This window comes from Oculina patagonica, chromosome 12, assembly GCF_052425735.1.
Source record: "Oculina patagonica isolate OP01 chromosome 12, crgOcupat, whole genome shotgun sequence".
In the NCBI taxonomy this organism is placed as follows: domain Eukaryota; kingdom Metazoa; phylum Cnidaria; class Anthozoa; order Scleractinia; family Oculinidae; genus Oculina; species Oculina patagonica.
In genome coordinates, this window is record NC_135769.1 from 26,498,239 (window position 1) to 26,523,150 (window position 24,912).

Here is a 24,912-nt window from a genome sequence, read left to right on the forward strand (position 1 = left end):
GATTTAAAAAAAAATCAAATTAACAATGTTTCAAAAGCGAGCGATGCTTATTATATTATAGTGACATTTTATCGTAGTTTTTATTTCTAAATTTTTAAAATATTTTTGACATTTTTATGATAGGCTCCGTTTGATTACATTTAGCCAATGAAATTCTGAGACATCTGGGGGCAAAGTAAACATGAGAAATATTGGAAATCGTGTCGGTGCAAAGCGCAGGTTGCCGTATGAACTCCATATATCTTCCCAACCCCGAAACTTCAAATTTTTAGACAATTGGACAAATCAAAGAATGCTTAGCAATCAACCCTCCTCTCCTCGGAATTTGTAAAAACCGAGTGCGAGGGAAACTGTTTTAACTTATTTGAAGTGGAAATTACAACACCCGACTTCGACCCAGTCCTGCCACGTAACGAATTGAGCGGCGAAAAAAGTATTCAACGCAAGGAGAAAGAAAAAAACAAAAGAATATTAAGCTAGCTAAGGGTGATGCTGGCTTTTACAAGCTTCGAAGCAGGGTACATGTAAATTGAATATAAAAAAGAAAACCTTTTGCTTCCCGTGTTCGGCAAACGTTCGAAGGAATACACAATCTTCATCTTCCCAACGAAAAACAGCACAATAGCATTTTCCAAAAGTCCTCTCCCCCCTTCCTCCCCCCACCCCCTCATCCCCGAGTCTCAACAAAATACCACTAAATTAGAAACAATTATAGACTGTCCACAGCCCTCTACATTCTCGTCCCCATAGCCCTTTCGTTTCTCTTAGCCGGCTTGGCACGAGAAAACGGAGGGCTCTGGGGACATAGGATTTTTGAATAAATTCGAATTTTTTTGATTGGCTGTTTGGAACAAAGAATTCCTAAACGGAAGTCGAAAACGTAACGACTCTCTCATACATTCTTTTAAAACTTCATGACTGCATTCATGAAGACCGGAAGTCCTAGAATCTAGGACTGGAAATCCTGTGTCCCCAGATCCACCGCGGTCAAACGACAAAAATATGAAAAAATAAAAAAAAAAAAAGCCCTTTGTTTCCTCGTGCCAAGGCCCAGCCGGCTAAGAGAAACGAAAGGGCTATGGGGACGAGAATGAGCCCTCTATTTTTCGTGTTTTTCGATCGTGAGAACGGCGAGAGAATTGGACGCTAGCGCAAAACGAAAGAAGCAAGAGAGTGGGGGGCGGGGAGCTCTATTTTGCCTTCGCTCGCTTGACGCCCCCCTCCCCCCGCGCGCTCGCGCTTCGCGCTCGCTTCGTTTGCTTTTTTGCGTTGAAAAATCGAGAGGCTGTGGACAGTCTAAAACAATTACAGCTTTTGGACTACCAGCGTTCAATCCGATGAATGGTTTTGCTGTTGCAAATTTAGTTTTAAACCATCTGAAATTCCGTTTGTTATCGTTATTTTTTGGAACTACCTAAATTGACAAGTATACTGTAACGTTTTTAACCTGACACGCATTACCTTTTTTCACAACAAATGTTGGTTTCAGTGTGATGTTCTAAAATCCCAAAAGGGCAGCAAAGACTGTAATGAAACTCTAAACACCCAAGCTTCGTTAATTCCGTATTACGTCAATACACGCCTTACAGAATCGTCACTATGAGCACACTTACTAACCCTGTACATGACCAACCACTGGTTTCTCCTTAAAATAGTATTTATGAGAATAAAGGAATTGATCAGCATTTGGAATCTTCCTAGATCTATGAATAATATTTCCTAACTAGTAACTGTACGAAATGTATATAAGACCAATGTTGAGAATTCTAACGTTGATATAACATTATTTTTGTACCTACAAATGTTTCTGTGCAGCAAAAAATAGCGTTAAGCAAAGTATGCGGCTATCTTTTCCTCCGTTTATCAGCGGGTTCACTGCTGTCCCTGTCCATTCCAGGAGGCCTCAACTTTCTTAGTTCTCGTTCAAGTTCGGTAATGCGAGGCGACAAACTCTTCTTGACCAAACTCAGCTGTTCTTCCTTCGCGCGCACATCTTCTATTTCTTTCTCGTGTCTGTCGACCGTCAATGACAGCCTGTCTAGAGCTTCGCACCGCTCTCTCAGTTCACGATAACGCGCGGTCTCGCGGGCCGGTAACGCGCCAAACGCGAATCGCAAATCTTCTATCCTCGCTGGGCAGCGTCTCTTGGGATCCATCAACCCGTCGGAAGCAATCATGTTCCCGTCACGTGTCAGAATCGTGGGGCACGGCTGCCTCATTCTGGTGAGGTGCTCACGATATGCCTGTCCAGACTTCAGGTCTTTCACGACGATTGTCTTTGATAGAAGATTCCAGAAAAGGCTGCAGCGAAGGTAACCATTGTCGCTCGTAAACTCGAGAAGATTCACAGCGAATTCAATAGGGCTGCGATAATTTGGCGGCGGATTTGGGAGCTCCAAAGGCAGAGGTTTGCCATCGCTTCCATCAAAGTCTCTTTTCATAAAAGACAATAAAGTAGCTTCGCAGTAAGCTGAGTATCCTGCGTCGTATACTTTTCGCTGCTGTTCTGTGGTGCTGGTGAGAGCTACTTGCATTTTAGACTGGAGATACCACGACAGGATGCGAGCAAGTAACGGGTCGGAGACGTACGCAAGTTCCGCTACAATGCCTAAAGGAGAAAAAAGCAACATAAACATTAAGGTGGTAATGAGTTTTTTTTTGAAGTGAAGAATATTATTCTACATGACACGAGCCTGGGACAAAGAAAAAATTTGATCCCCGACGGGAATCGAACCCATGGCCTCCCAGAATACGGTTGGGCGCTCTAACCAACTGACCTAGTAAATGGCCTAGCTCACAGCGAGTCTCACGTAGCTCAGTTGGTTAGAGCGCCCAATCGGTATCTGGGAGGCCATGGGTTCGATTCCCGTCGGGGACTCAGATTTTTTCTTTGTCCCACGCTCGTGTCATGTAGAATAATATTCTTCACCATTTATCACCGAGCTTAAAATCTACCATCTTTATTATTTACTACGAGTTTTTTTCGAATTTTTCTTTTATTCTCGTGATTTGGTAGTTAAGTCTGCATTGAGCCCAGTGGCCCATACCGCCGTAGCTTATTCCGGTTTATGAAGCATTAAGCGACTAGGAGTATTTCTATCCCCCCCTCCCCCCCCCGGATGGGATGCTAGTCTTGTGAAACGTGATTTGCCTACATAGCCGTGAACTATGAACAAAACCGTACACCGTGAACAAAAGGACTGTTGCTTTTTTTTCTCGTGAAATGTTACTGTTAACCGTGATCCTTTCTTCCTTCCCAAAAATTATCCATAAAGGGTTTGAAAACAAGACTCCGTGTGGTAATAAAAATGCGTGACCAGTGCATGAACATACTGTCAAAGACTTTTTCGCTTAGTTTCGTGACTCTAGGACTTTGAACTCTGTCACGCGGACTGTCGCGTTTTTGATTTTGTGTATGATTTGAGATCGACCAGATTTGAGATTGAGAGAAATTTTATTTCGGGCGGTTTAGAATTCCGCATGTTTTTAGCTGGATTTGTCAGATTTTCGTTGGAATTTGAGCTCCACTTAAAGGAAAAGACAAAAAAATCTATGACACATACCTTTTATGTATTGACGTATTCTTGCTGGAGGGTGTCCCTGTTGTGTAATGGCCGGCCGGGTGGCCGCTTGCATCGCTTCATACTGATTTAACTCATTTTTATTTGTCTGAAGTAAATTGACCACGTCTCGTCTCCTCGGTTCTCCTCGGAATGCACTTCGGACAGGGGTGAGTGCAGTCGCCAATTCCGAGTGGCTCCGAGTCAATCGTCTTTTGGATTCTGCGACGTTTTGTTCGACATCTGCGATCTGCTTTCTCAGCGGCTGTAGCTCGTTCTGTATGCGCTGAATGTGTTCATCTGGAATATAATAGAAACTGATTAACATACGCATTCAGATAGGCGTTATTCCAGTTAGTAGCTTTTTTTTTATCATTTAACAGTTGGTATGATTTCCTTGTGGACTTGACCAGCTAACTTTCTGAAGTTCTTCACGAAGACTTGCCCAAGACTCGACTCACTTACGAACCACAACTAACGACCGACGCTGAGGAAACCATCAAACCCTTTTTTCTTTTTTTTACAAAAACAAAAGAGAAGACACTGATAGACTTACCTGTACTGAAAGCAAACTTGACAGAGTGCGACTCGACTCCAGGAGCAGAAAACACCAACATATACTCCCCAATGTAATTCCCGACACGACTACAAAGAGTCAGCCTTGGTAACCTAGCTGTGCCACGGTTGAGAGCGATCTGGACCGGACTGTTTTCCAAATCTGGAAGGATCGTGCCCTCGGGCACAGTCCCTGACGGTTGAATCGTCACGCTTGCTGTCAAGGAGACGTTGGAGACATTGCTGTAAGTGTCCTCAGTTGTGATGTCCACAGCCTCCACACCGCTAAAGAAAAAGAAGAAAGTGTTTTTGAAAGATTTACATGCCTCGCCACTGATGGGAGTACAGCACATATAGCTGAACAAATTGGAAACCTCTTTAAAATGGAGGTCCCATGCATAAACTCTAATGTTAAAGTTTTGTTTTATTTGTTTCACTCAGCCTTTACATACTAAATATTCACCTTTTCCCAGGCCGAGGAAGAATGGTACGGCCCTTGACGTCGGCAGTGCAAGATGCAGTAATTACGCCGGGTGACCCAGCAGGAAAGCGCAACACAAGTCTATGAGCAGGGCCTGGAAATAGATACGCAAATATAAATCTATAAATAAACCAGTGTCCGTAAAGCGAGGTTTGTAATGAGGGAGTGTTACTTGGGACACAAAAAAGTGCCAGGGTCGGAATTAACCAGTGTCTATATTAAGCTTGCCTGCGACAGTCACCTCTCGTCGCTTCCGGTCGATTTGGCATTTGGCGAAACGCCAAAGCGGCCTGGTGCGGTGAAAGGCGATTGTATTAGCAACAAAGCACTAAGCAGGTTAAAGATGAATTACAGTCCGTACTGCGCAATCTCGGCTGCAATGTTTATGTGAGCCTCACAAACAAAGCAAAACTAAAAATTACGTGACAAACTTACCTGTTTCTTCATTATTAACGGCAGATGGCCTTGCATAACAAATAATAACAAGTAGAAGAACCTTGACGCTATTTCAAACCGACGTTTCAGCTCATCGGAAATTCTTGAACGAAGCGAACTGTAATGGCGGACTAAAAAAACCTCATGTATGCTGTCAACGAAGTGTAACGTTTCAACAAATTCAAAACAAAAACGAAAACAAACCCCGAGTCTGCGCAGTACGGACTGGAAATCAGCTTTAATGTATGACAAAATGTATGAGCTTTTTTTTTTTTTTTTTTTTGGGGGGGGGGGGGGCAAATGAAACTGTCCGAAACAAGCGGGTATCCGTAAAGCGGGGTTTCACTTTCAATATGAAAATAAAAGCAAATCAAGTGTGGATTTCCACTGACGCGTAATTTTTTACGTGCATAAAAAAATTAAGGACAATGTATGAACGACTTGCGTACACCTTTACGCGAGTCGTTCATACATGTCTCTAAAAAAATTTTATGCTTTGAATCAAAACTATAAGTGACATTACATGTAACATACTTACTTACTTACTTACTTACTTACTTACTTACTTACTTACTTACTTACTTAGTTAACCTCTTCGTGCCCCGGAGGACACTTGAGGCCATAAACATGTAACATGGCTCAATATAACATAACATGATACGTACAATTCAGAAACTTTGGAAAAAATTTCGAAAATTTCTCAAGTGCTCGCATCAAGCTATGTAAACAAGGAGCAGTCGTGTTTTATTTCTATTACAAAATAAACCCAACAAAATGCAAGGACAACTCATCGAAAACGACTACATAACTAATCACAGGACGCGATATCAATCTCGTTACCAGAGCCCGCGTTCCTTTTGGTCGGCACCAAGAAAGCAGACTCTGGCCAGGTGCGATTTTTTGAGAATGCGTCAAGTGCTTATTATTGATTGTCAGCCAATCAACTTTGAGTGGAAAAAACTCAGAGTCTGCGCACATCGACCGGAATTCCGCGGATAGCGGACTTTCAAATTGGACTTGGTCAGGTCCCCATTAAAAAAGAAACTAAAGCGAGTTCTGGAGACAAGATTGGCGCTTTCTGTGATCAAAATTCTACACGTGTTTACCAGGCTGCACCACGAACTGAACTGGATCGCTCCTGGTCACGTAATCAGCCGGGGGCAAGACAGACTTAAGCCTTTCTCTGTACTCCGTGTACTGACAGATGATTGACCATTGCCCCGCCTCCTCCAGGTAACGGTTTGCTATTGCTTGAAAAGTGACCAGGCCCTCACGGTTCTGAGTGGGTTTCCGGTAGACTGACGTGGCGATAGCAGTGCCATTTGGCCGAGTGATTTCAAGGCTGAGATGTCCCACAGCATCCACCCGGACTCCATCTTCTGTTTGACATTCGACCTTAGTCAAAACAGCAAAGCATGCGAGTGAGTGGCTAGTCCTCGCCGAAATGTAGGTCTTCAAGAGCTTATGTGGCATGAAGCCTCGGGGGTATTACTACTGCCCCCCTCCCCACGCATGAGATGTTAGTCCATAGTATCTTCCCCCTACCCATCTATCTAGGATGCAAAGGGGCACTGTCTGTGAGAGAAAAGTGTCTCGCCTTAGAACATAATACAATGAATCCAGTCAGGACTCCAGCACAAAAGCAACCCACGAAAACCTATGATAAGTACTGTGTCAGTTAAACGCGCTTTTGCGTAGTTGGTAAATAAACGTTTGGGGAGTCGACTCGTGATCATTTTAAACGGTTAAGCCTCTAAAAATAAGGGATTTTTCAAAAGAATGCAGTGATTATGATAAAAGAATGTACCTTCAATAGTGGGTAGCCGCCCGTGGCCACAGGTGCCTGGTCAGCGGCTATTTGTACCACTACAGCTTTAACTCTGTTACTCTTTTCCAAAGTAGCTGTCACGGTAGCGGCCTGCAAGAAAATAAAGGAATAACAACAACAACAACAATCTTTAATGTACTCTTGCCAATACAAAATGGGCTCAAACGGGACAAAAATGACTTTTTAACAGAAGGAAGAAGAATGAATGGTGCTGAAGATACTTAGCTAAACAGATATGCAGAATTACTAGGTTGGAAAGCCGAAGATCATGGAGAAGGCCATTTTCGAGGTTATTTTTGGCGTGTTCCTATGAGAGTTTTTTCATTGAAAGTGCTAGCGTGGCATATTCCAAACATTGGAAATAATGGCTTGAAACTAGCATCGCTTTATCTTTCAATTATTAAATTGTCAATTTATAGCGGTGGAGAAGTGGCGTAATTCGAAAAAAAAAATGCGTACAGAAACTCACCGCTAAAGTTTTGTGCTCTGAACTGAACACCCTAATTTTAACTTGTTGCTGATCTCCAGCCCGGCTACCACATTTCATTGTGTTCGCTTCAAACGTCGCCTCTCCTCTCGCAGTCTTCTTGGTCAGCAGTATTCCGCACGAGGATGGGATCCAGGACAGGTTGAGCGTTGTCCTGAGAGTTGTCTTGTTCCCAGACCTATCGCAGACAAAAGCTTGGATCGGAGCGTTCAGGAAGCAGTTGGAGAATAGTTTGGCTGTGTGCTCGTGCTTCTGCGAGGAATCATCAAATGCCTGGCTTTTCAACTCAATGTGATGCGGGGCACCTGAAAAAAAAATGGGATACAACTCACTTCACGAACTAAAATTAAGTATTATAGGAATATAATGAAGCATTTTAACAACGCGAACAAAATTAACGCGAATTTACGAAAAGTTCTGTTTAGATGCATTTAATTTTAGTGTTTAAATAAATAAAATTAACGCGAATTTTTGAAACTCGCGTTTATCACATGTATCGTTCATTTCCTATAATAACGTAAAATAGAAGAGAATCAAGTCTATGTGAAACCGTCCATTACCAACGACATCAACTCGCAAAGGCATATTGTAATATGGCAAGTGTTTTCTTCCTACTTTTAAAATAATGGAGAAAAAAAAAGAAAAGAGAATTCACCATTCATTTACTCAACACGATTAGGATAAGATGGCGTGGCCTAACCACTCGAAGACAGCTTTTCAGCGGTTTAAATATACGTGATACAAAAACAAACCCGTCACGGTTGTCACGCAATAATGCAAGGCGAAATCCGGAAGGCCCTAACTCCTTGTGGTAATAATTTCAAATATAATTATATTTCAATTTGAAACTGGAAAAAGCAAAAATTTGTGGAACTGGTTAAGTGCCGAGGAATGTTGCCCTGATTTCAATTCAATTCATTCAGCGTTAAAAGAACTCTGCAGAAGAATAATAGTATCGAGATCATGGTCTCTCGCTCAGCTTCTGAACACAATTCAACACACAACACCCACTCACCGGGTTTTAGACTGATTCTCTGAGTGTCTCTGGCGAATTTACCGTCCTTGTCGTACACGCACATGGTTATTACACCAGGGTTGCCGGAAATTGTCGCCTCGTTGTTGAACACAAACTCCGTTCCTTTACAGATTAAATTGCCAATAAAAACCGCTGTACTGCCACTGAAAAGGATACAAATGATTCACTTACTGATCAGAGGAAGAGAACGCTCCTAAAACTTTATATGTAAGTAAAATAAAGTGGCATCCGCATCTGAACACTCGTGCGCGGACAGGATTTTTTATGCCCCAGAAAAAGTGGATCTCCTTTTGAAACCTTCCCACCGCACCCCACCCGGGGGCTCCACCTCAGTTAACAGGTGGTGTCTTGCCTATATAACTTCCACTCCGCAAGGCGTAAAACTCAAACAAGGTTCAAATCACTTTCTTTTTCTTTGGATCACATACTGTACAATGTTTGGACAACAAAAACCATCCAAACCCTGAACCAAAGAAGCAGCAGGAAGCCCCCCACGTGCCCCCCCCCCCTTCCGCTCCCCGCACCCCCTCCAAATTCCCCGGAAATTTAGAGGCTAAAATAAAATGCTTATCGTATTTTGCTCCTCATAACTTGAGGATAACAAAAAGATATAATAGCACATAACGAAAGCAAACTTGCTTAAAGCATACGTTGAGATACGTCAAGGCCCTCAGCCATTACTGCACTACGTTTCCACAGCAACTCAACTATTTGCGATGACCCCCCAACTCCTACTGGAGAAATCATCGTATCACCTCAACCACCAGATATCGTACCTCTTGGATGGCGAATGTTCAAGTGATACCAAAGGCTCTACACCCGCGGGACACTCCGCGGGATTTCCAAGCTTGTCCAACACTTTTATCTTTAGCTTCTGGCTCAGCTGTTTCTTGCTGTCGCATTCAATTTCCACAGAACCTGCTTCACTAGAAAATAGCCACTTCTGGGGTTCACCTGTTGGTAAAATAAGACAGCACAGGTTTTTTTATTTAATTAAATACCCGGGTTAAACACCACTCCTAAAAAAAGCATATAATAATATATGCTATGTTAAAAGGACTTTTCCTTTTTGCTGCAGGATACAGGTTTTCCCGCGTTTGTCAACGCGGCCGGTTGAGGTTACGCGTTTTCCCGCGCTTCATTCTTTAACTTCGAATTCTGATTTGTTTATTTCGCTTTTTGCGGAGTAAGAATTTGCTCCGCGATAATTTGTGATTAGCTCTACGACAGTCATTTGTAAGTCACTGTCGTTGACAAAATACATTTGAAGATTTCAGCGTAGAAATAATTACGAAAAACACTATAGCGCCATTACTCGTCGCTTAATGCGACGGTAACCGGGATAAGTTCCGGCTGTATGGGCCACTTGGCTCGGACACAGACTTTACCTACTATTACTCTGATGACCACATTATTTTTTGTGCTTGTCTAGTCAACATACCTGCAATAGGTTTAATCCTGATTGTTGAGTGACACTTAACATCGTTACATACGCACTCCACATTTCCTACGAACGTGCTGGCGGCGAGATTAGCCACAGGGCAGTCAGGCAGATAGGGCAGACTTCTGACTGGTACCTTGAGAGAGCAATACATATAATCAAAATATACTATAGCAAGACAACGCGTTATTTGTCAACTGCAACATTCGAGGAACTTGTCGAAAGTAAATAATAAAGATGGAAATTTTTTTAAGCTCGGTGATAAGTAATGAAGATGAATTTTTCAACAATGACACGAGCATGTGACAAAGAAAAATTCTTAGTCCCCGACGGGAATCGAACCCATACATGGCCTCCCAGATACCGGTTGGGCACTCTAACCAACTGAGCTACGAGAGACTCGTGGTGAGCAAGCAACTGGAAATATACAAAGGTCTGGTTCAATGTAACTACAAGGAGCCTGCAAACGGAAACTTTGGTGACTGCACTAAAGAGGTTTTGGCCGATTTACAAGCTAAAGAAAACGGTAATCAGAGGAAGGGTGCTAGTCGAAAACAAAACGGAAAGACATTTTCAAGGAAGGATAGTTGTAGTTCCAAATATTTAAAATTCTTATTGCTTTGATACAAAATACAGTATTAATTTCGCGTGTTTAAATTTCGCGCAATGTTTTTTTTTTTTTCGCGCGTATTAAATTTCGCGATTATTTTGAAATCGCGAAAATTAGTACTCGCTAAACTTAGTAAGAATAAGGTAAATTTTTCAACACACGCTATCCATGGCATAGCTAATACGGTTCACAAACTGTACGTTTGCCTTACCTCTCCGCTCCAACTTGTGGTCACTTTAGGCTCAGCTGACTTGAAGTCCTCGTCATCCAGTAGCTTTCCGCTCTCGTCAAACACCTTCAAGAACAAGCCTTTTACAATGGAGCCAGCGGGAGCCGTCAGCTCTAAACAATCTCTGCCTTCCTTTGAGTTCTTATCCACACCATTCGTCGTTATCTCATTCTGGTTTCCTTCGCAGATCAACACTTTGTGCGGCAAAGTGCTAGGAAGAACTTTTATGGAGAACTGTTTCAACTCCTTTAGCACTTCGCTGACTGTGAGTTTACGCCGGTTACTGTCCACAGAAACAAGAGATATTTTAACTTTAACAGTGCACGGAGCTTTACCAGGCGGGAGTTTCACCTTAATCGGGTTAAACCTTCCTTGGCCGTTCTCTATGCCGGCGAGATGTGGGCCGCCGACAAATGCCTCGCATTCTGCATGAAGCTTCGTTCTTCGATCGCTAACGGAACACGGTTGACTCCACTGGTCCAGGACTTGAATGACGAACTCCTGGAATTCTTCGTAGTTAGGGACTTCAGTTGTTTCGAACTGGGGAAGTTTTACGCTTTGTGGTTGACCTAATAATTAAAAAAAATTAACGCAATTGAGAACATTCTAAATGTGATTTAACGTACAAGGACTACAACCATAGACAAAAAATGCGCTAAGTCTAGTCGCAGCTTTTGCTTCGAGCGAACTCACTTAAAATTTGCGCCATTCCTTCTTCAGTCTGTTGCAGTCAGACACGACAAAAGACGCGGGGAATTTAGCGCAAAGTCTGATACAAACCCACACTCGGGTAAACCAATAGAGCTTACGTTACAGTGAGCTTACTATATACAGTTTAACATCAAACAACATGCTGTCCCAACCGGTGTCCCCAGCATCTTCAAAAGAAGTTAGCGCCCGTGAAATCACAGTAAACAAACACCTGAACTTCAAGAGAATTATCTATCTCCTTATCTTATTTTTTCACAATGTACCTTCCGGTACATAATCCTCAAATTAAGGCCATTTAGAAACTTAAGCTTAGGAAGCGAATAATCGTATCAACAATAATCCTTAAATCCAATTATTAATGATCATGCCATAAAGGATTTTTCACATGGACTGTCTTAATGAAGATGAATTTTTTCAACAAAGACACGAGCATGGGACAAAGAAAAATTCTGAGTCGCCGACGGGAATCGAACCCATGGCCTCCCAGATACTGGTTGGGCGCTCTTACCAACTGAGCGACGACGTGGTGAAATGGGCCATTGACTAGGTTGATATGTGACACACGTCCTGCATACTGCTAGGATCAGCAATTTCGAAATCATCAAGTGTGTAGTGAATAATAAAGATGGTAAATTTCAAGCTCGGTGATAACCATCTTTATTATTTACTACAGACTGACTTGTTTTCAAATGTATTGCTAGCCTAGCAGTTAAGTTCACTTATGTATTCTGTACTCAAAAATCACCCACTTGCTTTCGTTACAGAGAAAAAAAAACAAAATCTCCTACTTCCGCTGTACTCACCTGCCTTAATTCTCACCGGAAACGTCACATAATTATTATAATCAATTCCAGTGACGTCAACTCGCACGGTCTGATCACGCCCATAATGCACCTTGCCCGAACCATTGGGACTGAGGGTGATACCGCTGACCTCGACCACTCCGTCGCTGTTCGGCTTATACTTGTCCTTGACGCCCTGCACGTCCAAATTTGGGCATGTGACTGTCAATTTGACGAATTCTCCAGTACTGAACATTGTCGCAGCGTTTTCTTTGCTGTCTTTGAACAAGAGCTTAAACTTGAGGCCGGGCTCCCCGAGAGTAAGCTGAGGAGTCTCTTTTTGTGAAGGCTCGGTAAGAGAGAAATAGGAAGCAACGTTGGCTGTGAAGAAGGGGACAAAAGAAGAACAGGTTTTTAAGTTACTTTTGTTTGGCGGGTTGAATGTTCGTGTTATACGTAATAAAATAAGTGTTGCCAGAACCTAATACCTCAAGAGACCGGCGCTTATTTCCGGTTTAGCATGAAGTGGCTAGGAGTATTGCAACTCCCCCTGGATGGGATGCTAGTCCATAGCAGTTGACCCCTCCCCTCCCTCGCTCGCTCCTTCTCCCCCTCCTCCTCCTCCTCCTCCTACTCTTCCACCAGCATTTTTGTCCGGTTGCCCTTGTGCCCTTAAACAAATTAAACTTTATTTAGAGAGGAAGCCACATCAGCACTAGCTGGTTTCATGCGGGTCCTCTATTCAGATGGAATTGGAATTTGGAATGTTGGTTGAGAGGGAGGAAAACCACAAGAAGAACCCTCGGAGCGAGGCGAGAACCAACAACAAACTCAACCCACATATGGCAGTGGCACCTGCCCCGAATATTACCTGGGCCATACCGGTGACAGTACTGGAGAGCGCTCTCACCACTGCTCCATCCCTACTCAAGAGTAAAGTTAATAAATGTTGCTTAACTAAGAACACAACAGAATTTGATCGCCCAGGGCGGACCACGAACCCCTTGAGTTCAAGACACTAACCATTTAATAGTCCACCAAGTCACCCTCGTTTGTTCGTATGTGGCTACTACTGAATTACGTACTGACTAACCTTTGACAACGATTTCAAACTGTGTGGAAGCCATTTCTCTATCCCCTAGCATCGCAACGTACTTGAGAACATACGTCCCCGCCAAAGACAACCAAAAAGGTTTGAAGCCGAACTTCTCTCCATCATGGGGCTGGTCATTTTGAATGGGTGCCATGTTCTCCGGTCCCTCTATCACTTGACGAATGCAGAGCTTCTTGTTATGTAAGGCGACAAGCTGTTTGGGAGGACGTTCACCGTTGAAGATTTTCACCCAGAAGCCAGTGAAATCCTTCTGTGTTTCGCCCGCCAACCACTGCAGTACTGTTTTGGATGTGATTTCGTTGGTCAAGTTGTCCTTGTACACTTTCACTGTGAAACAAGATGAAAACCAGTTTGTGATTACAGTTTAACTCTCGCCTTGCGGACACCCGCTTTTGCGGACACTCGCTATTACGGACAAAATCCAGATCCCCGGCGAAAGAGGTTTGACTGGAAATGACTCCCGCTAATACGGACTCTCGCTATAACTGAGTAAATGACGCCCCGAGCTTGTCCGCTATAACGAGAGTTGACTGTAGTCTCCTTCGCAGAAGTTTTTTGGCTCGTCACACCACGCTTCACTGGAAAAAGCAATTGTGTAACGCGGCGTAACGCAATGTGTGGTTCCTCGGTCGCGGGGTGAAGCATTGCGTGACTCAAGTTGTAATTTGTAGACCAAAAAATCATTTTCTTCCTGGTGAAAAGATAAGCTGAGTGAAACACAAAAGCGAATTACCTGTTTTGGGAAGCATTTGTTTTTCCTGGCTGAATACCCTCTTCAGAGTGTTCTGATCAGGAGTTTCTAATATTCTGGAAATAGGTTTCTCTTCTACTTGAGACAAATAAACCTGTGGAATAAACAATCGTTAGTTAAAACAAAAACGAGTTTGTGAATGCTTTTGCCATATTTCCAAGGGGAAAACAGCTACGAAACGCGACATAATACATCAAACACGAGAGTGTTTCATCACATTTCCAAACACAGAGAAGAGAGTTGAAAATACGACGCGCAGCGGAGTATTTTTGACGAACTTCGAGGTGTTTGGAAATGTGATGAAACACTCTCTTTTGTTTGATATATCTTATCAGTGGAAACAAAAACTACGGAGAAATCAGGAAAGAAAGTCGTAAAAATCTATTATAATTATTGCATATCTAAACCACCGTCATGGGTCTGATTCCGTTTGTTTTGAGTTTAGAAGACAGTGCTGTTTCCAAAGACAGTTGACTTAATATTATAAATCTAAAACTTCTGTCTGACAATGACTTTTTTAAACGTTAGAAACAACGTTTATTAGTGTCAGACAAGTCAGTGTAAACCAAATAATTTTAGATTTATAATACTGATGTCCATCCTTGACTGCAATCTTTTCGTTTAATTGATTTATTCTTAACAAGCTTCTTCCCTCCAAGACTAACTTTGCTTTTTGGCTGTCTAAGCAACCAACGTTGTAAGGCCTGTGTGCATTTCTCTGTGCAGAATTCAATCTTCATTACATCCGAATGAATCCTAGAAGCAGCAATTTGGGGCTCGACAGTTGCGGCCGTGACTGTTTCTCGCAGCCGTTACTCAAATCGTCACGCAATGCTAGAGATAACGCAATGCGTGACAACCCAAGTAAGGATCGCAAGGACGAGTTTTCACCAAAAAGAAACGATAGAAAAAACACTTTTCGCCTCGTGTTTACCAACCTCCTCTGGCTGTCGCTGTACAACAACCTTATCCACGTCATTTTTCTTGCTGACTTTAACAAAGTGCATGACCTTGCCATAGATGATGGGCTTGGTGTCAAGCTTGACAATATCACCAACTTTGTAGACTTGTACTCCGGAGCTGGTTGTGACGCGTAACACGCTATGTAAGACATCACCAGACCTCGTAGGCTGTTGAGATGCTGGTAGCGGAGTGTCGAAGCTTACCTGCGAAAGACGACAAGAAAATCTTTCTTTAAGAGCGGTTTATAAGTGACAGCATCTTTCGATTGACTTTCAAAATGTGACTACCGCTATTAGCTTTTCTCTTCTTATCCCAAGCGGAAAAGACTCGCGCGCGCAGTATATAAAGTACTGCATATGATTGATTCGTGTGCATAACCACAGTTATTCTAGCTGCAAAATGTAGGGGTATCGAATGGTCTTTCCGAGCACTGCAAGCGCGAGCACTGACAAAAGTTAGCCTTGCGAGCAACGAGCACTTTTCAAAAAGCTACCTCCGTAAAAACCGAGCATGCGAGCACTTGGAAAAATATGCGAGCACGAGCAAACGAGCACTTACTAAAATTTTGCGAGCATTACGTTTAGAAGCGTAATTTTGCGAGCACTTCAAAATTTTGGTGCACCATTTATGACCCCTAAATGTGTTTCGTTGACAATGTGTTGAATGCAAATAACTAACAATTATTTTGCTCAATCTTGAGGAATATCGTCTGATTTTAGCCAACTCGGCTTACCGCTTCGTCGGCTAAGTATCGCGCGATATTCCGCGCGATTACGCAGAATAATTGTCAGCTACTTGCACAATAATGCGAGGAAGCCAAGCACTTTTGGATACAGCTGCCAACTTCGTGATTGCTGTACATTTCAAACAGTTTATGAAGCTCAAGAAAATCAAGATGTTTTTAAGCTTGTGCATGAAATCTGCTTCTATGCTCCGTCGTATTGTTATGCAAATATAAAAAGTTATGAAAAGGGATAATAGCGGTGATATGGTTGGTTTTCATTTTATGGCAAAAGCCGTTAGAGAACGTTTTTTAAGACAACAAAAACACCTTCTAAAGCCGAAAAAACGCTATCCAAATAAAGTCGTCACGATACGCTTAACAATCGTCTGGTGACTACAATCTCGGACAAAACGGTTGAGACACGTTGCTAATTCTCACCAATTTTGGTACTACAGCTCATTTTGTCAAACCCCCCCCCCCCCTCCCAAAATTTTAATGTTGTCAATGTTGTTGTGTTATGAAAACAAAGCCTGGTGAATTAACAAGCTTGCAAGTCAAGACATTCGCAAAATATCTGTGAAATGCGTTTGTCTCAACTGGTTTTGTCCGAGATGGTAGTTCCGGACCCACCTCTTTATCAAGTTCTCGATGGCATTTTTCCAGCCACGACCTGAATTCTTGTGGCAGTCTTCTCTCAGTTGATGCATCCTCTAGCGCGCTAGACAAGTCCTTTCTCTCGTCCAGCAGGATTTTCAGCTTGTTGTTAGAGACAGGTGTATGTCTGTTGAAGAACAGGATTCCCTTGAGCCTGCGATAACAACTGTCAGGCACCACATCTTTCTGCTTCTTGGATCGTTGTGCTGGGGAAGTGCAAAATTCCATCCTGTAAAAAAACAGGAAAAAAATCATTGAGCAGAAACCTCTCATAACCAAAAACTGTGTATGTGCGGCAGGTTTCACTGTACGTAATGAATTCTGCAAGACATAGTACAAAACACTGATTTATGTTGTCTAACATGCGCTAAAAAAAAACAATATGTTCAGAAATAATCACTACCAGATGAAGGAGAAACCACGAATTTAGTCTTAAAGAAATAGTTTTATGTTACTTAAACGGACTAAGTCACAGCTGAGTTAAGTTTATTTCATTAAGTTTTGCCAAATACTCGCTATGAGACTTAATGTTTGCCAAAAAATTGCTTCAACGGATCAAAATGACAAAACCATACCTTCAATGCAACCAAACATGTCTTCCGCACGTTATAATGTAAAGTTACAAGCAAACGAGATTAATTTAAAAACTGTTCTGCCAAAAATATTTCAAAAACCCATATCGTAATCTGTTTCAATCTTCGTCACTTTTGGCCATCCATACCTTCTTTTAAATTTGCTGTGTTATTAAATGTTCCTTCACTGTTTAAAGAGGTTATTCTTATAGTCCATCGAATTTGATGGTCATTTCCCATGTCTAAATTTCTAACTGGCTAAAATCCGTGACACAGTCCCTTTAAGCACCTCATCAGTCGTGATTATCCAGACAAAGAAAATAAATATTCCACTCCAAACAAAAACATGACAAGTTCGCGTTTTCCCTAGCCAAGAATTTGGTCTATATTTCACGCAAATAGTTTTGCACAGAACAAGTATTGCTACGAACCGAAGCAATTTGTGTCACATGTACAGGGTCACTGGATTTGTGTTTAGCAATGTTCTCGTTGCCATCCCTCTGTTACACAAACTTCAATCACCCGCGTATGTGGCTTAAAACAAATATAAAAATTAATCTGACGCCCTAAACACTCGGTCAGGCTGCTAATCTGCCACTGTGAACACATTTCTTTCAGTTATGTTTTGACTGAGCTAACTATTTTAGATTTGCCGGCATTATGTGGAAGTCATTGCGCCTTACTTGTGAACATAAGAGAGAGGAGCCAGCCTGCCTTGCCAGAAACACTCAAATATAGGCTCTTGTCCGTCATCTTCAAGGTCATCCGGCCTAGGAAGAGTCTCGTGTCCCGCCTCGTGTGGAAAGTACATCAATACCCCCTGAAAAATACAGGGTAATGCAGTCAGTGTAATAGGGAGGGTGCCACAGATCGAGTATTCATTAGCTCGAAAATTTCGTTTGCTGTTTTAAAGGATCGCTGCATGTAATTAAGTATTAAGGTCAGAAATGTAACTAAACGAAGGAGATCTTCCCTCAATTTATGAAATAAAAACTTTATGAACTTTAGCTAAAAACAAAGAAATCAATGCATGCTTCAAAGGAATTCCAAGTTGCCATACGATTTTTTGTGAAATTTAGATGGAGTCAGTCCAAGCCAAATTTGGTAACGTGGCCTCGCGTAATTGGTTAAAAATCCCATGCAACGTGCTTAACCAATCAGAGCAAACATGTTCTTGTTTCAACCAATCAGGAACAAAGCCAAACCTAATCGTGACCTTGCATTTTCCCGCGCTTGACGCGGGCTGCACGTTATTTGCTTCGAGTTCTGATGCTTCGTAAACCAGTGGTATTATTCTACATGTAGCAGTCGATCGCAAAATACCTGGACAGTTTGATGGGGATCCAAACCAGGAACCTTCATTGTCAGCGAGAACGGAAACCATTCCTTCGCTCTTGTCTGGTACAAACTTTCCAGATCGTCATCAATTTCACGAAGATCAAAAAATGTCTTCTGGTTGGAATTTCTGCCATCGTCTATCACCAGTCTGATGTTCACCTTTAGGAAAGAACTTCTTCCTAACTCCGCCTGAATAGAAAAAAAAACCTAATTATCAAAATCAATTCAAGATGAAAACTTCACGTTAATTTTAAATATGCATGTGAACGTACACCGCACGAAAAATCACGTTTATTAAATGCATGTAAACATACGTTTTCGAAAATTCGCGTTAATTCTATAACGCGTAGATTTTGTTTGCGTTGTTAAAACGCTTCCTTATATTTCTATAATAAAGTATATTAGCATAACCAGTGAAGAAGAACGTGACGCAGACTGTGACATATCTCCGTTAAGTTACTTCATAGCTGCAAGATTTCTTTCATTTTAGTTGTAGTCTACTTACAGGGACTTTAGAGTTCCCCAAGGAAGGTAACTTCATGTTACCCGAGCGGCCACGGTCACCAAACAGGTAAAAGTGGTAGACATGAGCAAGATTCCTGGCCAGGCTGTTTCCTCCGTCCTCCCGGATGGAATTAACGTGAATATCACGGATACCGGTGATAATGATCATCGTGAACTGTGGGTATGCTGCCTCCCTTTCAATCTGTTAAGAACAGAACGTTTGGCTTTCGGTAAAGGGACTGTGTTACGGCTGAGTTAAGTTTATTTTATTAAGTTTTGCCAAATACTCGCTATAAAACCTGTTGTTTGCAAAGAAATTACTTCTCTGGATCTAAATAACAAAGTCATAGCTTCATTGCAACCAAATGTGTCTCCCGGGCGTTATAATTTAAAGTTACAAGCAAACAAGATTAACTTTGAAAACTGTTCAACCCACCAAAATTTTTCAAAAAACTCGTATCACAATCCGTTTTAATCTTCGTCACTTTTGGCCATCTGCGCCTTCTCTTGTATTTGGTTTGTTATTGGAATGTTCCTTCACTGTTTTAAGAGGTTATTTTTGTAATTCACCGAATTTGATGGTCATTTCCCATGCCTAGATTTAGCTAAAATCTGTGATACAGTCCCTTTAAAGGAACTGTGTCACGGATTTTAGCCAACTTTAGACATCAGAAAATGGCCATTAAATCGAGTAAAATATAACAATAACCACTTAAAACAGTGAAGGAACATTAAGACAACACAGCAAATACAAAAGAAGGAACGGATGACAAAAAGTAAAGAAGATTAAAACGGATTGCGATATGGGGTTTTGAAGAACTGTTAGGCTGAACAGTTTTCAAAATTAATCTTGTTTGCTTGTTAACTTTCAATTATAACGCCCGGGAGACATGTTTGTTTGAAACGAAGCTATGGTTTTGTCACTGACATCCATAGAAGTTATTTTTTTGATAAATAGACTAAACTCGGCCTTGACATAGTCCCTTTAATGTGCTGATTGAAAATTATGTCCATGAATAAGATTTCTGAGTAGCCCAGTAGCCGTAGACTACCAAGGGCTTTGTGAGGCTTTCAAGAATTGACTGAGACTGTGGCAAATGTTGATACCCATATATGTACAATATGGCACTAGACTTTCTCAAAGTCGTTTGCTCCTCATTTCCAGTTAGATAGTAGTAGACACGTCTAAAAGAGCATGTACTGTAATGTATTTCTGATTGAACAAAAAGAAATGGAAACTCTTTGGGTATTCCTTTTAGAGTTTGCCACAAACAACACGTACAACTACATCTGTACCTGTCCAGTAGAATGAATTTGTGAAAATTCAAGCCCTCTCTTTCCTGTCCCTTCTCCCCCCCCCCCCCACCCCACCCCCCAGCTTATGCTCATAGTGGGGGCAATCCGCAAAATGTATTTTCGAGTTTGCAAATTACTGCCTCTCAAGGCGTAGTAGAAGACAATTTTTTTATAAAACAAATTGTTTGATTAGTTAAAAATCTTTCGTAATACTGATTGCTAAGAAAACTATAATGAATTCCCCAAAGACTTGGTCCAGGATGGGATAAGGATCTGAACATTTTAGCAAAAGACTCCTCCTGGATTGAATGTGTTAGTGAGGCCCCTCCCTGTTCGAGCATAAATTCATAATTAAAAGTAATTCTCACAATGTCCTTCAGACATCTCTCTTCCTCTCCTGGCTCCAATGTGGTGGTGTCACTTGGATTTCTTATCCATCTGTAGTCCTCAAAAACAGGCTTGCCCTCCTTTGCTCGCTCTTGTAGCTTTTCCTGCACAGACACATAAGAAGGCATTATTCAATAGAGAACACACATCGACTTATGAAAGGCGTCTAAAATGGACTATGTCACGGATTTTAACAGATTTTTGAACAGCCCAAATTTTGTATATTTGTGTCGTGGGAAACCTAAAACTAATGGTCCATTTTTATTTACAATTGCTTTTTTAGAGCACTAAGCTGTTTAAAAGCGAATTTGGCTGCAGATTGCTCGGATATTTATAGCCGAAATTTGATTTCTATCCACAAATAAAGGTTATATCTTCTGTTAAATGTTCAGAGACAACGTTCTTCATGGGTAAAGTTGCCTACCACTTATTTCAGAACATTTTAGACGAAAAAAATGCGAAACCCCCGTGATATAGTCCCTTTCAGTCAGAACGTTCAATAAATTCTGAACATCAAACTACTCAGGTGAAATTGAAATTTGAACACAACAAGCAAAGTTGTCTGTGTTTAAGCCCTAACTAGAGCCATTATGCTTTGTTCTTTGGCACTAATACTTAACTCTCATAGAGCTTCCCTCCACCCAGCTGTATTAAATGGGTACCGGTGAATTGCTGGGGGTTAAACCTGCCACAGATCACAGCTTAAAGGAGAAGTTCACTCCAGAATGGCCCTTTATTTTCTTTACGCCAATAAAAAGTTTGTACAAAGATATGTTATTCACCAAAATTTCAGCCTCCAACGTGCGCTATAACCCTGTGAAATCTTTCCCAAAACTCGACAACTGAACGCCGCCATCTTGGAGCGGGTAATGTATGCGTGACGTCAAAGAGCTCAGCCTGAAGTTTGGCGGGAAAATTTAAATACTCGAAACTCCTTGTTTCTTCGTAGTGGCATTTGTTTGTCAAAATGCCTGTTTGTGCAGCTCCATTGTTCTCAAACAGAGCACCAAAAAATACAAAAAACAAGGAGTTTCGACTATTAAAATTTTCCCGCCAAACTTCAGGCTGAGCTCTTTGACGTCACGCATACATTACCAGCTCCAATATGGTGGCGTTCAGTGAGTTGTCGAGTTTTGGGAAAGATTTTGAAGGGTTATAGCGAACGTTGGAGGCTGAAATTTTTGTGAATAACATATCTTTGTGTAAACTTTTTATTGGCGTAAAGAAAATAAATGGTCATTCTAGAGTGACTTTCTCCTTTAAGCATTCCAATAAGGACGAGTACAAATACCCTTGCTTAAAAGTTGAAGCATCTCAATTACAGCCTACATGTAGTTCAGAAATGCAAAAATGGGATAAATTTGACGTGTTTAATAATCCCAGGGGGGGGGGGGGGGTACTCCGGCTTGTAAATGACAAGGATGATCGAAGGATTTTTTTGGGTTTGAAATTTTTGATTCCGGGATGTTTTTGGGTTGGAAAATTTGGCAAGTATTTTTTTGGGTGATATGATTTAAATAGGAGATTTTTTTGGGTATTAAAAACGAACTAAAGTACCTTGGCGCGGCCTTGGCGTATTTATGGTATGATGAATAAACAAACACAAGCGTTCAATTTATTATGGTTTTCTTTGTGTTATATTATTTCCCCTCCTGGTAATTTAGGGGTAATTTGACAAGGGATTTTTTTGGGGTTATATTTGGTCCAGGGATTTTTTTGGGTAATGTCGGAAGACTTAGGGATTTTTTGGGTCCTGAGTTTTGCCTCCATTCGATCATCCCCGTCATTTACAAGCCGGAGTACCCACCCTGGGTTAATAATATTGACCAGAATACAGATCACATGAAACAAGCTGCATGGCCACAGAAAACTTTGCGTCTGTGTTTTTATGAATAAAGTGTGTCCACATCAGTACCTTGGAGATTGAGATCTCAGTGACATATGGGCATTCCTCTCTCTTGGTTATCACTTTAATCCTGTCTCCAAGATAGAAACCCTACAATGCAAAAAATGGTCCATGTTAATGCTAATTATGCTAATCCTCTTCTATGAAACTCAACTATACAGACAAATATAATATGAACAGTACTGATTAAGTGAAGGAATATTGAAATCAATCAGCAACTTAGTTTGTACGTTTTGTGATCTTCCAGACTTTTCTACAAGATTACAAGTACATGGATTAAGTCAAAGGGATTTTGTCTCCTTGTATTATACAAATTATATGTAAATTGCTATATTAAGCAAGGAAGCCACACACACATCAGTTCCAACTGTTTTTTCAATAAGGTCCTCTATTTAGATCAACTGGAATTTGGAAATGTTGTTTTTTCAGGATGGAGGAAAACCGGAGAAATACCCTTGAAGCAAGGTGAGAATCAACAAGAACTCAATCCACAAGTGGCACCTGGCCAGAATTGAACCCGGGCCACATCGGTGGGAGGCAAGCCCTCTCACCACAGCGCTGTCCCTGCTTCTCACTAATGTAATGTTTGGGTAGATAACTTGGGAGTTCAGTGATTCTTTGAGAACACAAATCAATCCAAGGCACATCTAATCCATGCACAAAAAATTATGACAACAGTGCCTCCTGCATGCACTGGTGATAAATTCTAGTTCCCTCTTGCGCTCTTGGCTTCATAATCAACACCTATGGGCAGCTCTCACTACAATTAAAATTATCAGTACAGTTAACTCCTGCCTTGTGGACACCTCGATATTACAGACACACTGTTATAGCAGACAGGAATTGAAGTCCCGGAGTAATAAGAATTACTTACAATAACTCTCGCTATGATGGACTTTCTCTATTACAGACACCAAGTTGTGGTCCCGAAGGTGTCCGTTACAGTTAGAGTTGACTGTACAGTTGAATCCTAATAACTCGAACCTTCAAGGGAAATCACGTACAAGGTTCCAGATATCGAGAGTTTGAGTTATGGAGGGTAAAATTAATAATGGTAATAGGACTGAGTGAAGTCCAATTCGGTCTGTAATCATATGAGTGATTAACAAAATCGGACGACCGCGAAGCGGGAGTCTGATTTGTTTAACACGAGTATGATTACAGACAGAATTGGACGACACGAAGTCCTGTTACCAATTAATCAAAACTATAACAAAATTTGAGAAAGAAACTAACCTTTGGCTAAATAGTTAAACGTCTTTATGAATTCTGAAACATGACAGTCTACTCAACAAATGCACAACAACAGCGCGCGCAAAATGACGCGTACTGTCCAATTACACAGGCATGACGCGTAAACTGTCCTATTACACTGTCCAATTACAAGCATGACGCGTACACTGTCCTATTAATGCTCAAATCAGGCTGCTAATAACCAATCGCGTTCGAAGATTTTGTTATAGTTTTGATCAGTGAGAAAATGACCTGAAGGGAAAACGAAAAAGGTTTGAGTTAGCGGGAGGTTCGAGTTATCGGGATTCAACTGTTTATCATAAGGCCTACAGATGGTAGGGTCACAGTACTTACTGCTTGTGTAGCTCCAACACCAAACTTGGATATAGCACCATCCAAGTAAGCAGGAATGAGATCTACTTCCTCTTTTTCCAGGCCACGATCAGCTTGCGACAAAAAGTATGTGGCAAACGCTTTCAATCCCTCGTATGTCATACCTTCTCCATTGTCAAATATAGCCACCAATTTCTAGAAGCAAAGCAAAATAAAGCTAGTACTTAATACTCTTACAGTTGTGCAAGATGAAGCGGACCCCCTTGAGAACATTAATTAATTGATTATTTGCAATTTTAATCGGTTAGTCAATTTCAAAAATAGGTAATTAGCACCGATCAATTTTTGAATAAAAGTTTAGTTTCTGATCACAGGCCGTACGTGCTCACGCTTATTAGATGCAACAGATGGTAAGACAAATTCAATCTCACCTTTTGTTTACTTCAAGTTGGGTGACTGTGATAATGGTGACATGTCATCGCCGAAACGTCATGTTTTTATAGTGTTAATATTTATTCTGAAGTGGCTGTGATCAGAAACTAAATTCTGACTCGAACATTGAGCAGCACTTATTCATTCTTGAAGACAGATTCAAATTTTAAATAATCAATTCATTAAATAAATGTACTCTTCACGGGTACACTTCACTTGGCAAGACTGTAATATACTATAGGTTTTCTTTCATCTGATGACAATAACAGTCAAAAATTGTAGTAACTAAGAGCTGGTCATTTACAAGAATAAGCTCTTGTAAGAGACCACAAAAGAGGCTGGTTGCTAACAAAAGCTTTTAGTGTGCACAAAGCTTTCTACCTCGGACAGGGTAACACTCTTACCCCAGCTGGAAATCACCTTGAATGTTTAATTCAAGATCATAAGCAACAAATTTTATTAGCCTAAGGCTAATTTATATTAACGCAATTGGGATCAAGTATACTTTTATGTAACTCCTTGATCATGCTGTGTAAATATCCCACTAGTC

General features: G+C 41.3%; 1 protein-coding gene across 1 annotated transcript in view; it reads right to left on the minus strand.

Moving 5' to 3' along the window:
• Positions 1-1,031: 1,031 nt before the first annotated feature.
• LOC144633880 (structural maintenance of chromosomes flexible hinge domain-containing protein 1-like) overlaps positions 1,032-24,912 on the minus strand; it is a 30,042-nt gene continuing 6,161 nt past the window's right edge. Inside the window, exons 6-27 of the mRNA XM_078492787.1 lie at positions 23,952-24,125; positions 22,374-22,454; positions 20,440-20,562; positions 18,777-18,977; positions 18,257-18,460; positions 17,617-17,753; positions 16,338-16,590; positions 14,959-15,186; positions 14,003-14,114; positions 13,249-13,596; positions 12,177-12,536; positions 10,645-11,231; positions 9,824-9,959; positions 9,159-9,336; positions 8,362-8,525; positions 7,329-7,651; positions 6,839-6,949; positions 6,138-6,426; positions 4,579-4,690; positions 4,117-4,400; positions 3,564-3,860; positions 1,032-2,608 (exon numbers count right to left, since the gene is read on the minus strand). Of these exons, the coding sequence (XP_078348913.1) occupies positions 1,845-2,608; positions 3,564-3,860; positions 4,117-4,400; positions 4,579-4,690; positions 6,138-6,426; positions 6,839-6,949; positions 7,329-7,651; positions 8,362-8,525; positions 9,159-9,336; positions 9,824-9,959; positions 10,645-11,231; positions 12,177-12,536; positions 13,249-13,596; positions 14,003-14,114; positions 14,959-15,186; positions 16,338-16,590; positions 17,617-17,753; positions 18,257-18,460; positions 18,777-18,977; positions 20,440-20,562; positions 22,374-22,454; positions 23,952-24,125 (5,466 nt within the window). The 3' untranslated portion in view covers positions 1,032-1,844. The remainder of the gene's footprint in view (positions 2,609-3,563; positions 3,861-4,116; positions 4,401-4,578; positions 4,691-6,137; positions 6,427-6,838; positions 6,950-7,328; positions 7,652-8,361; positions 8,526-9,158; positions 9,337-9,823; positions 9,960-10,644; positions 11,232-12,176; positions 12,537-13,248; positions 13,597-14,002; positions 14,115-14,958; positions 15,187-16,337; positions 16,591-17,616; positions 17,754-18,256; positions 18,461-18,776; positions 18,978-20,439; positions 20,563-22,373; positions 22,455-23,951; positions 24,126-24,912) is intronic.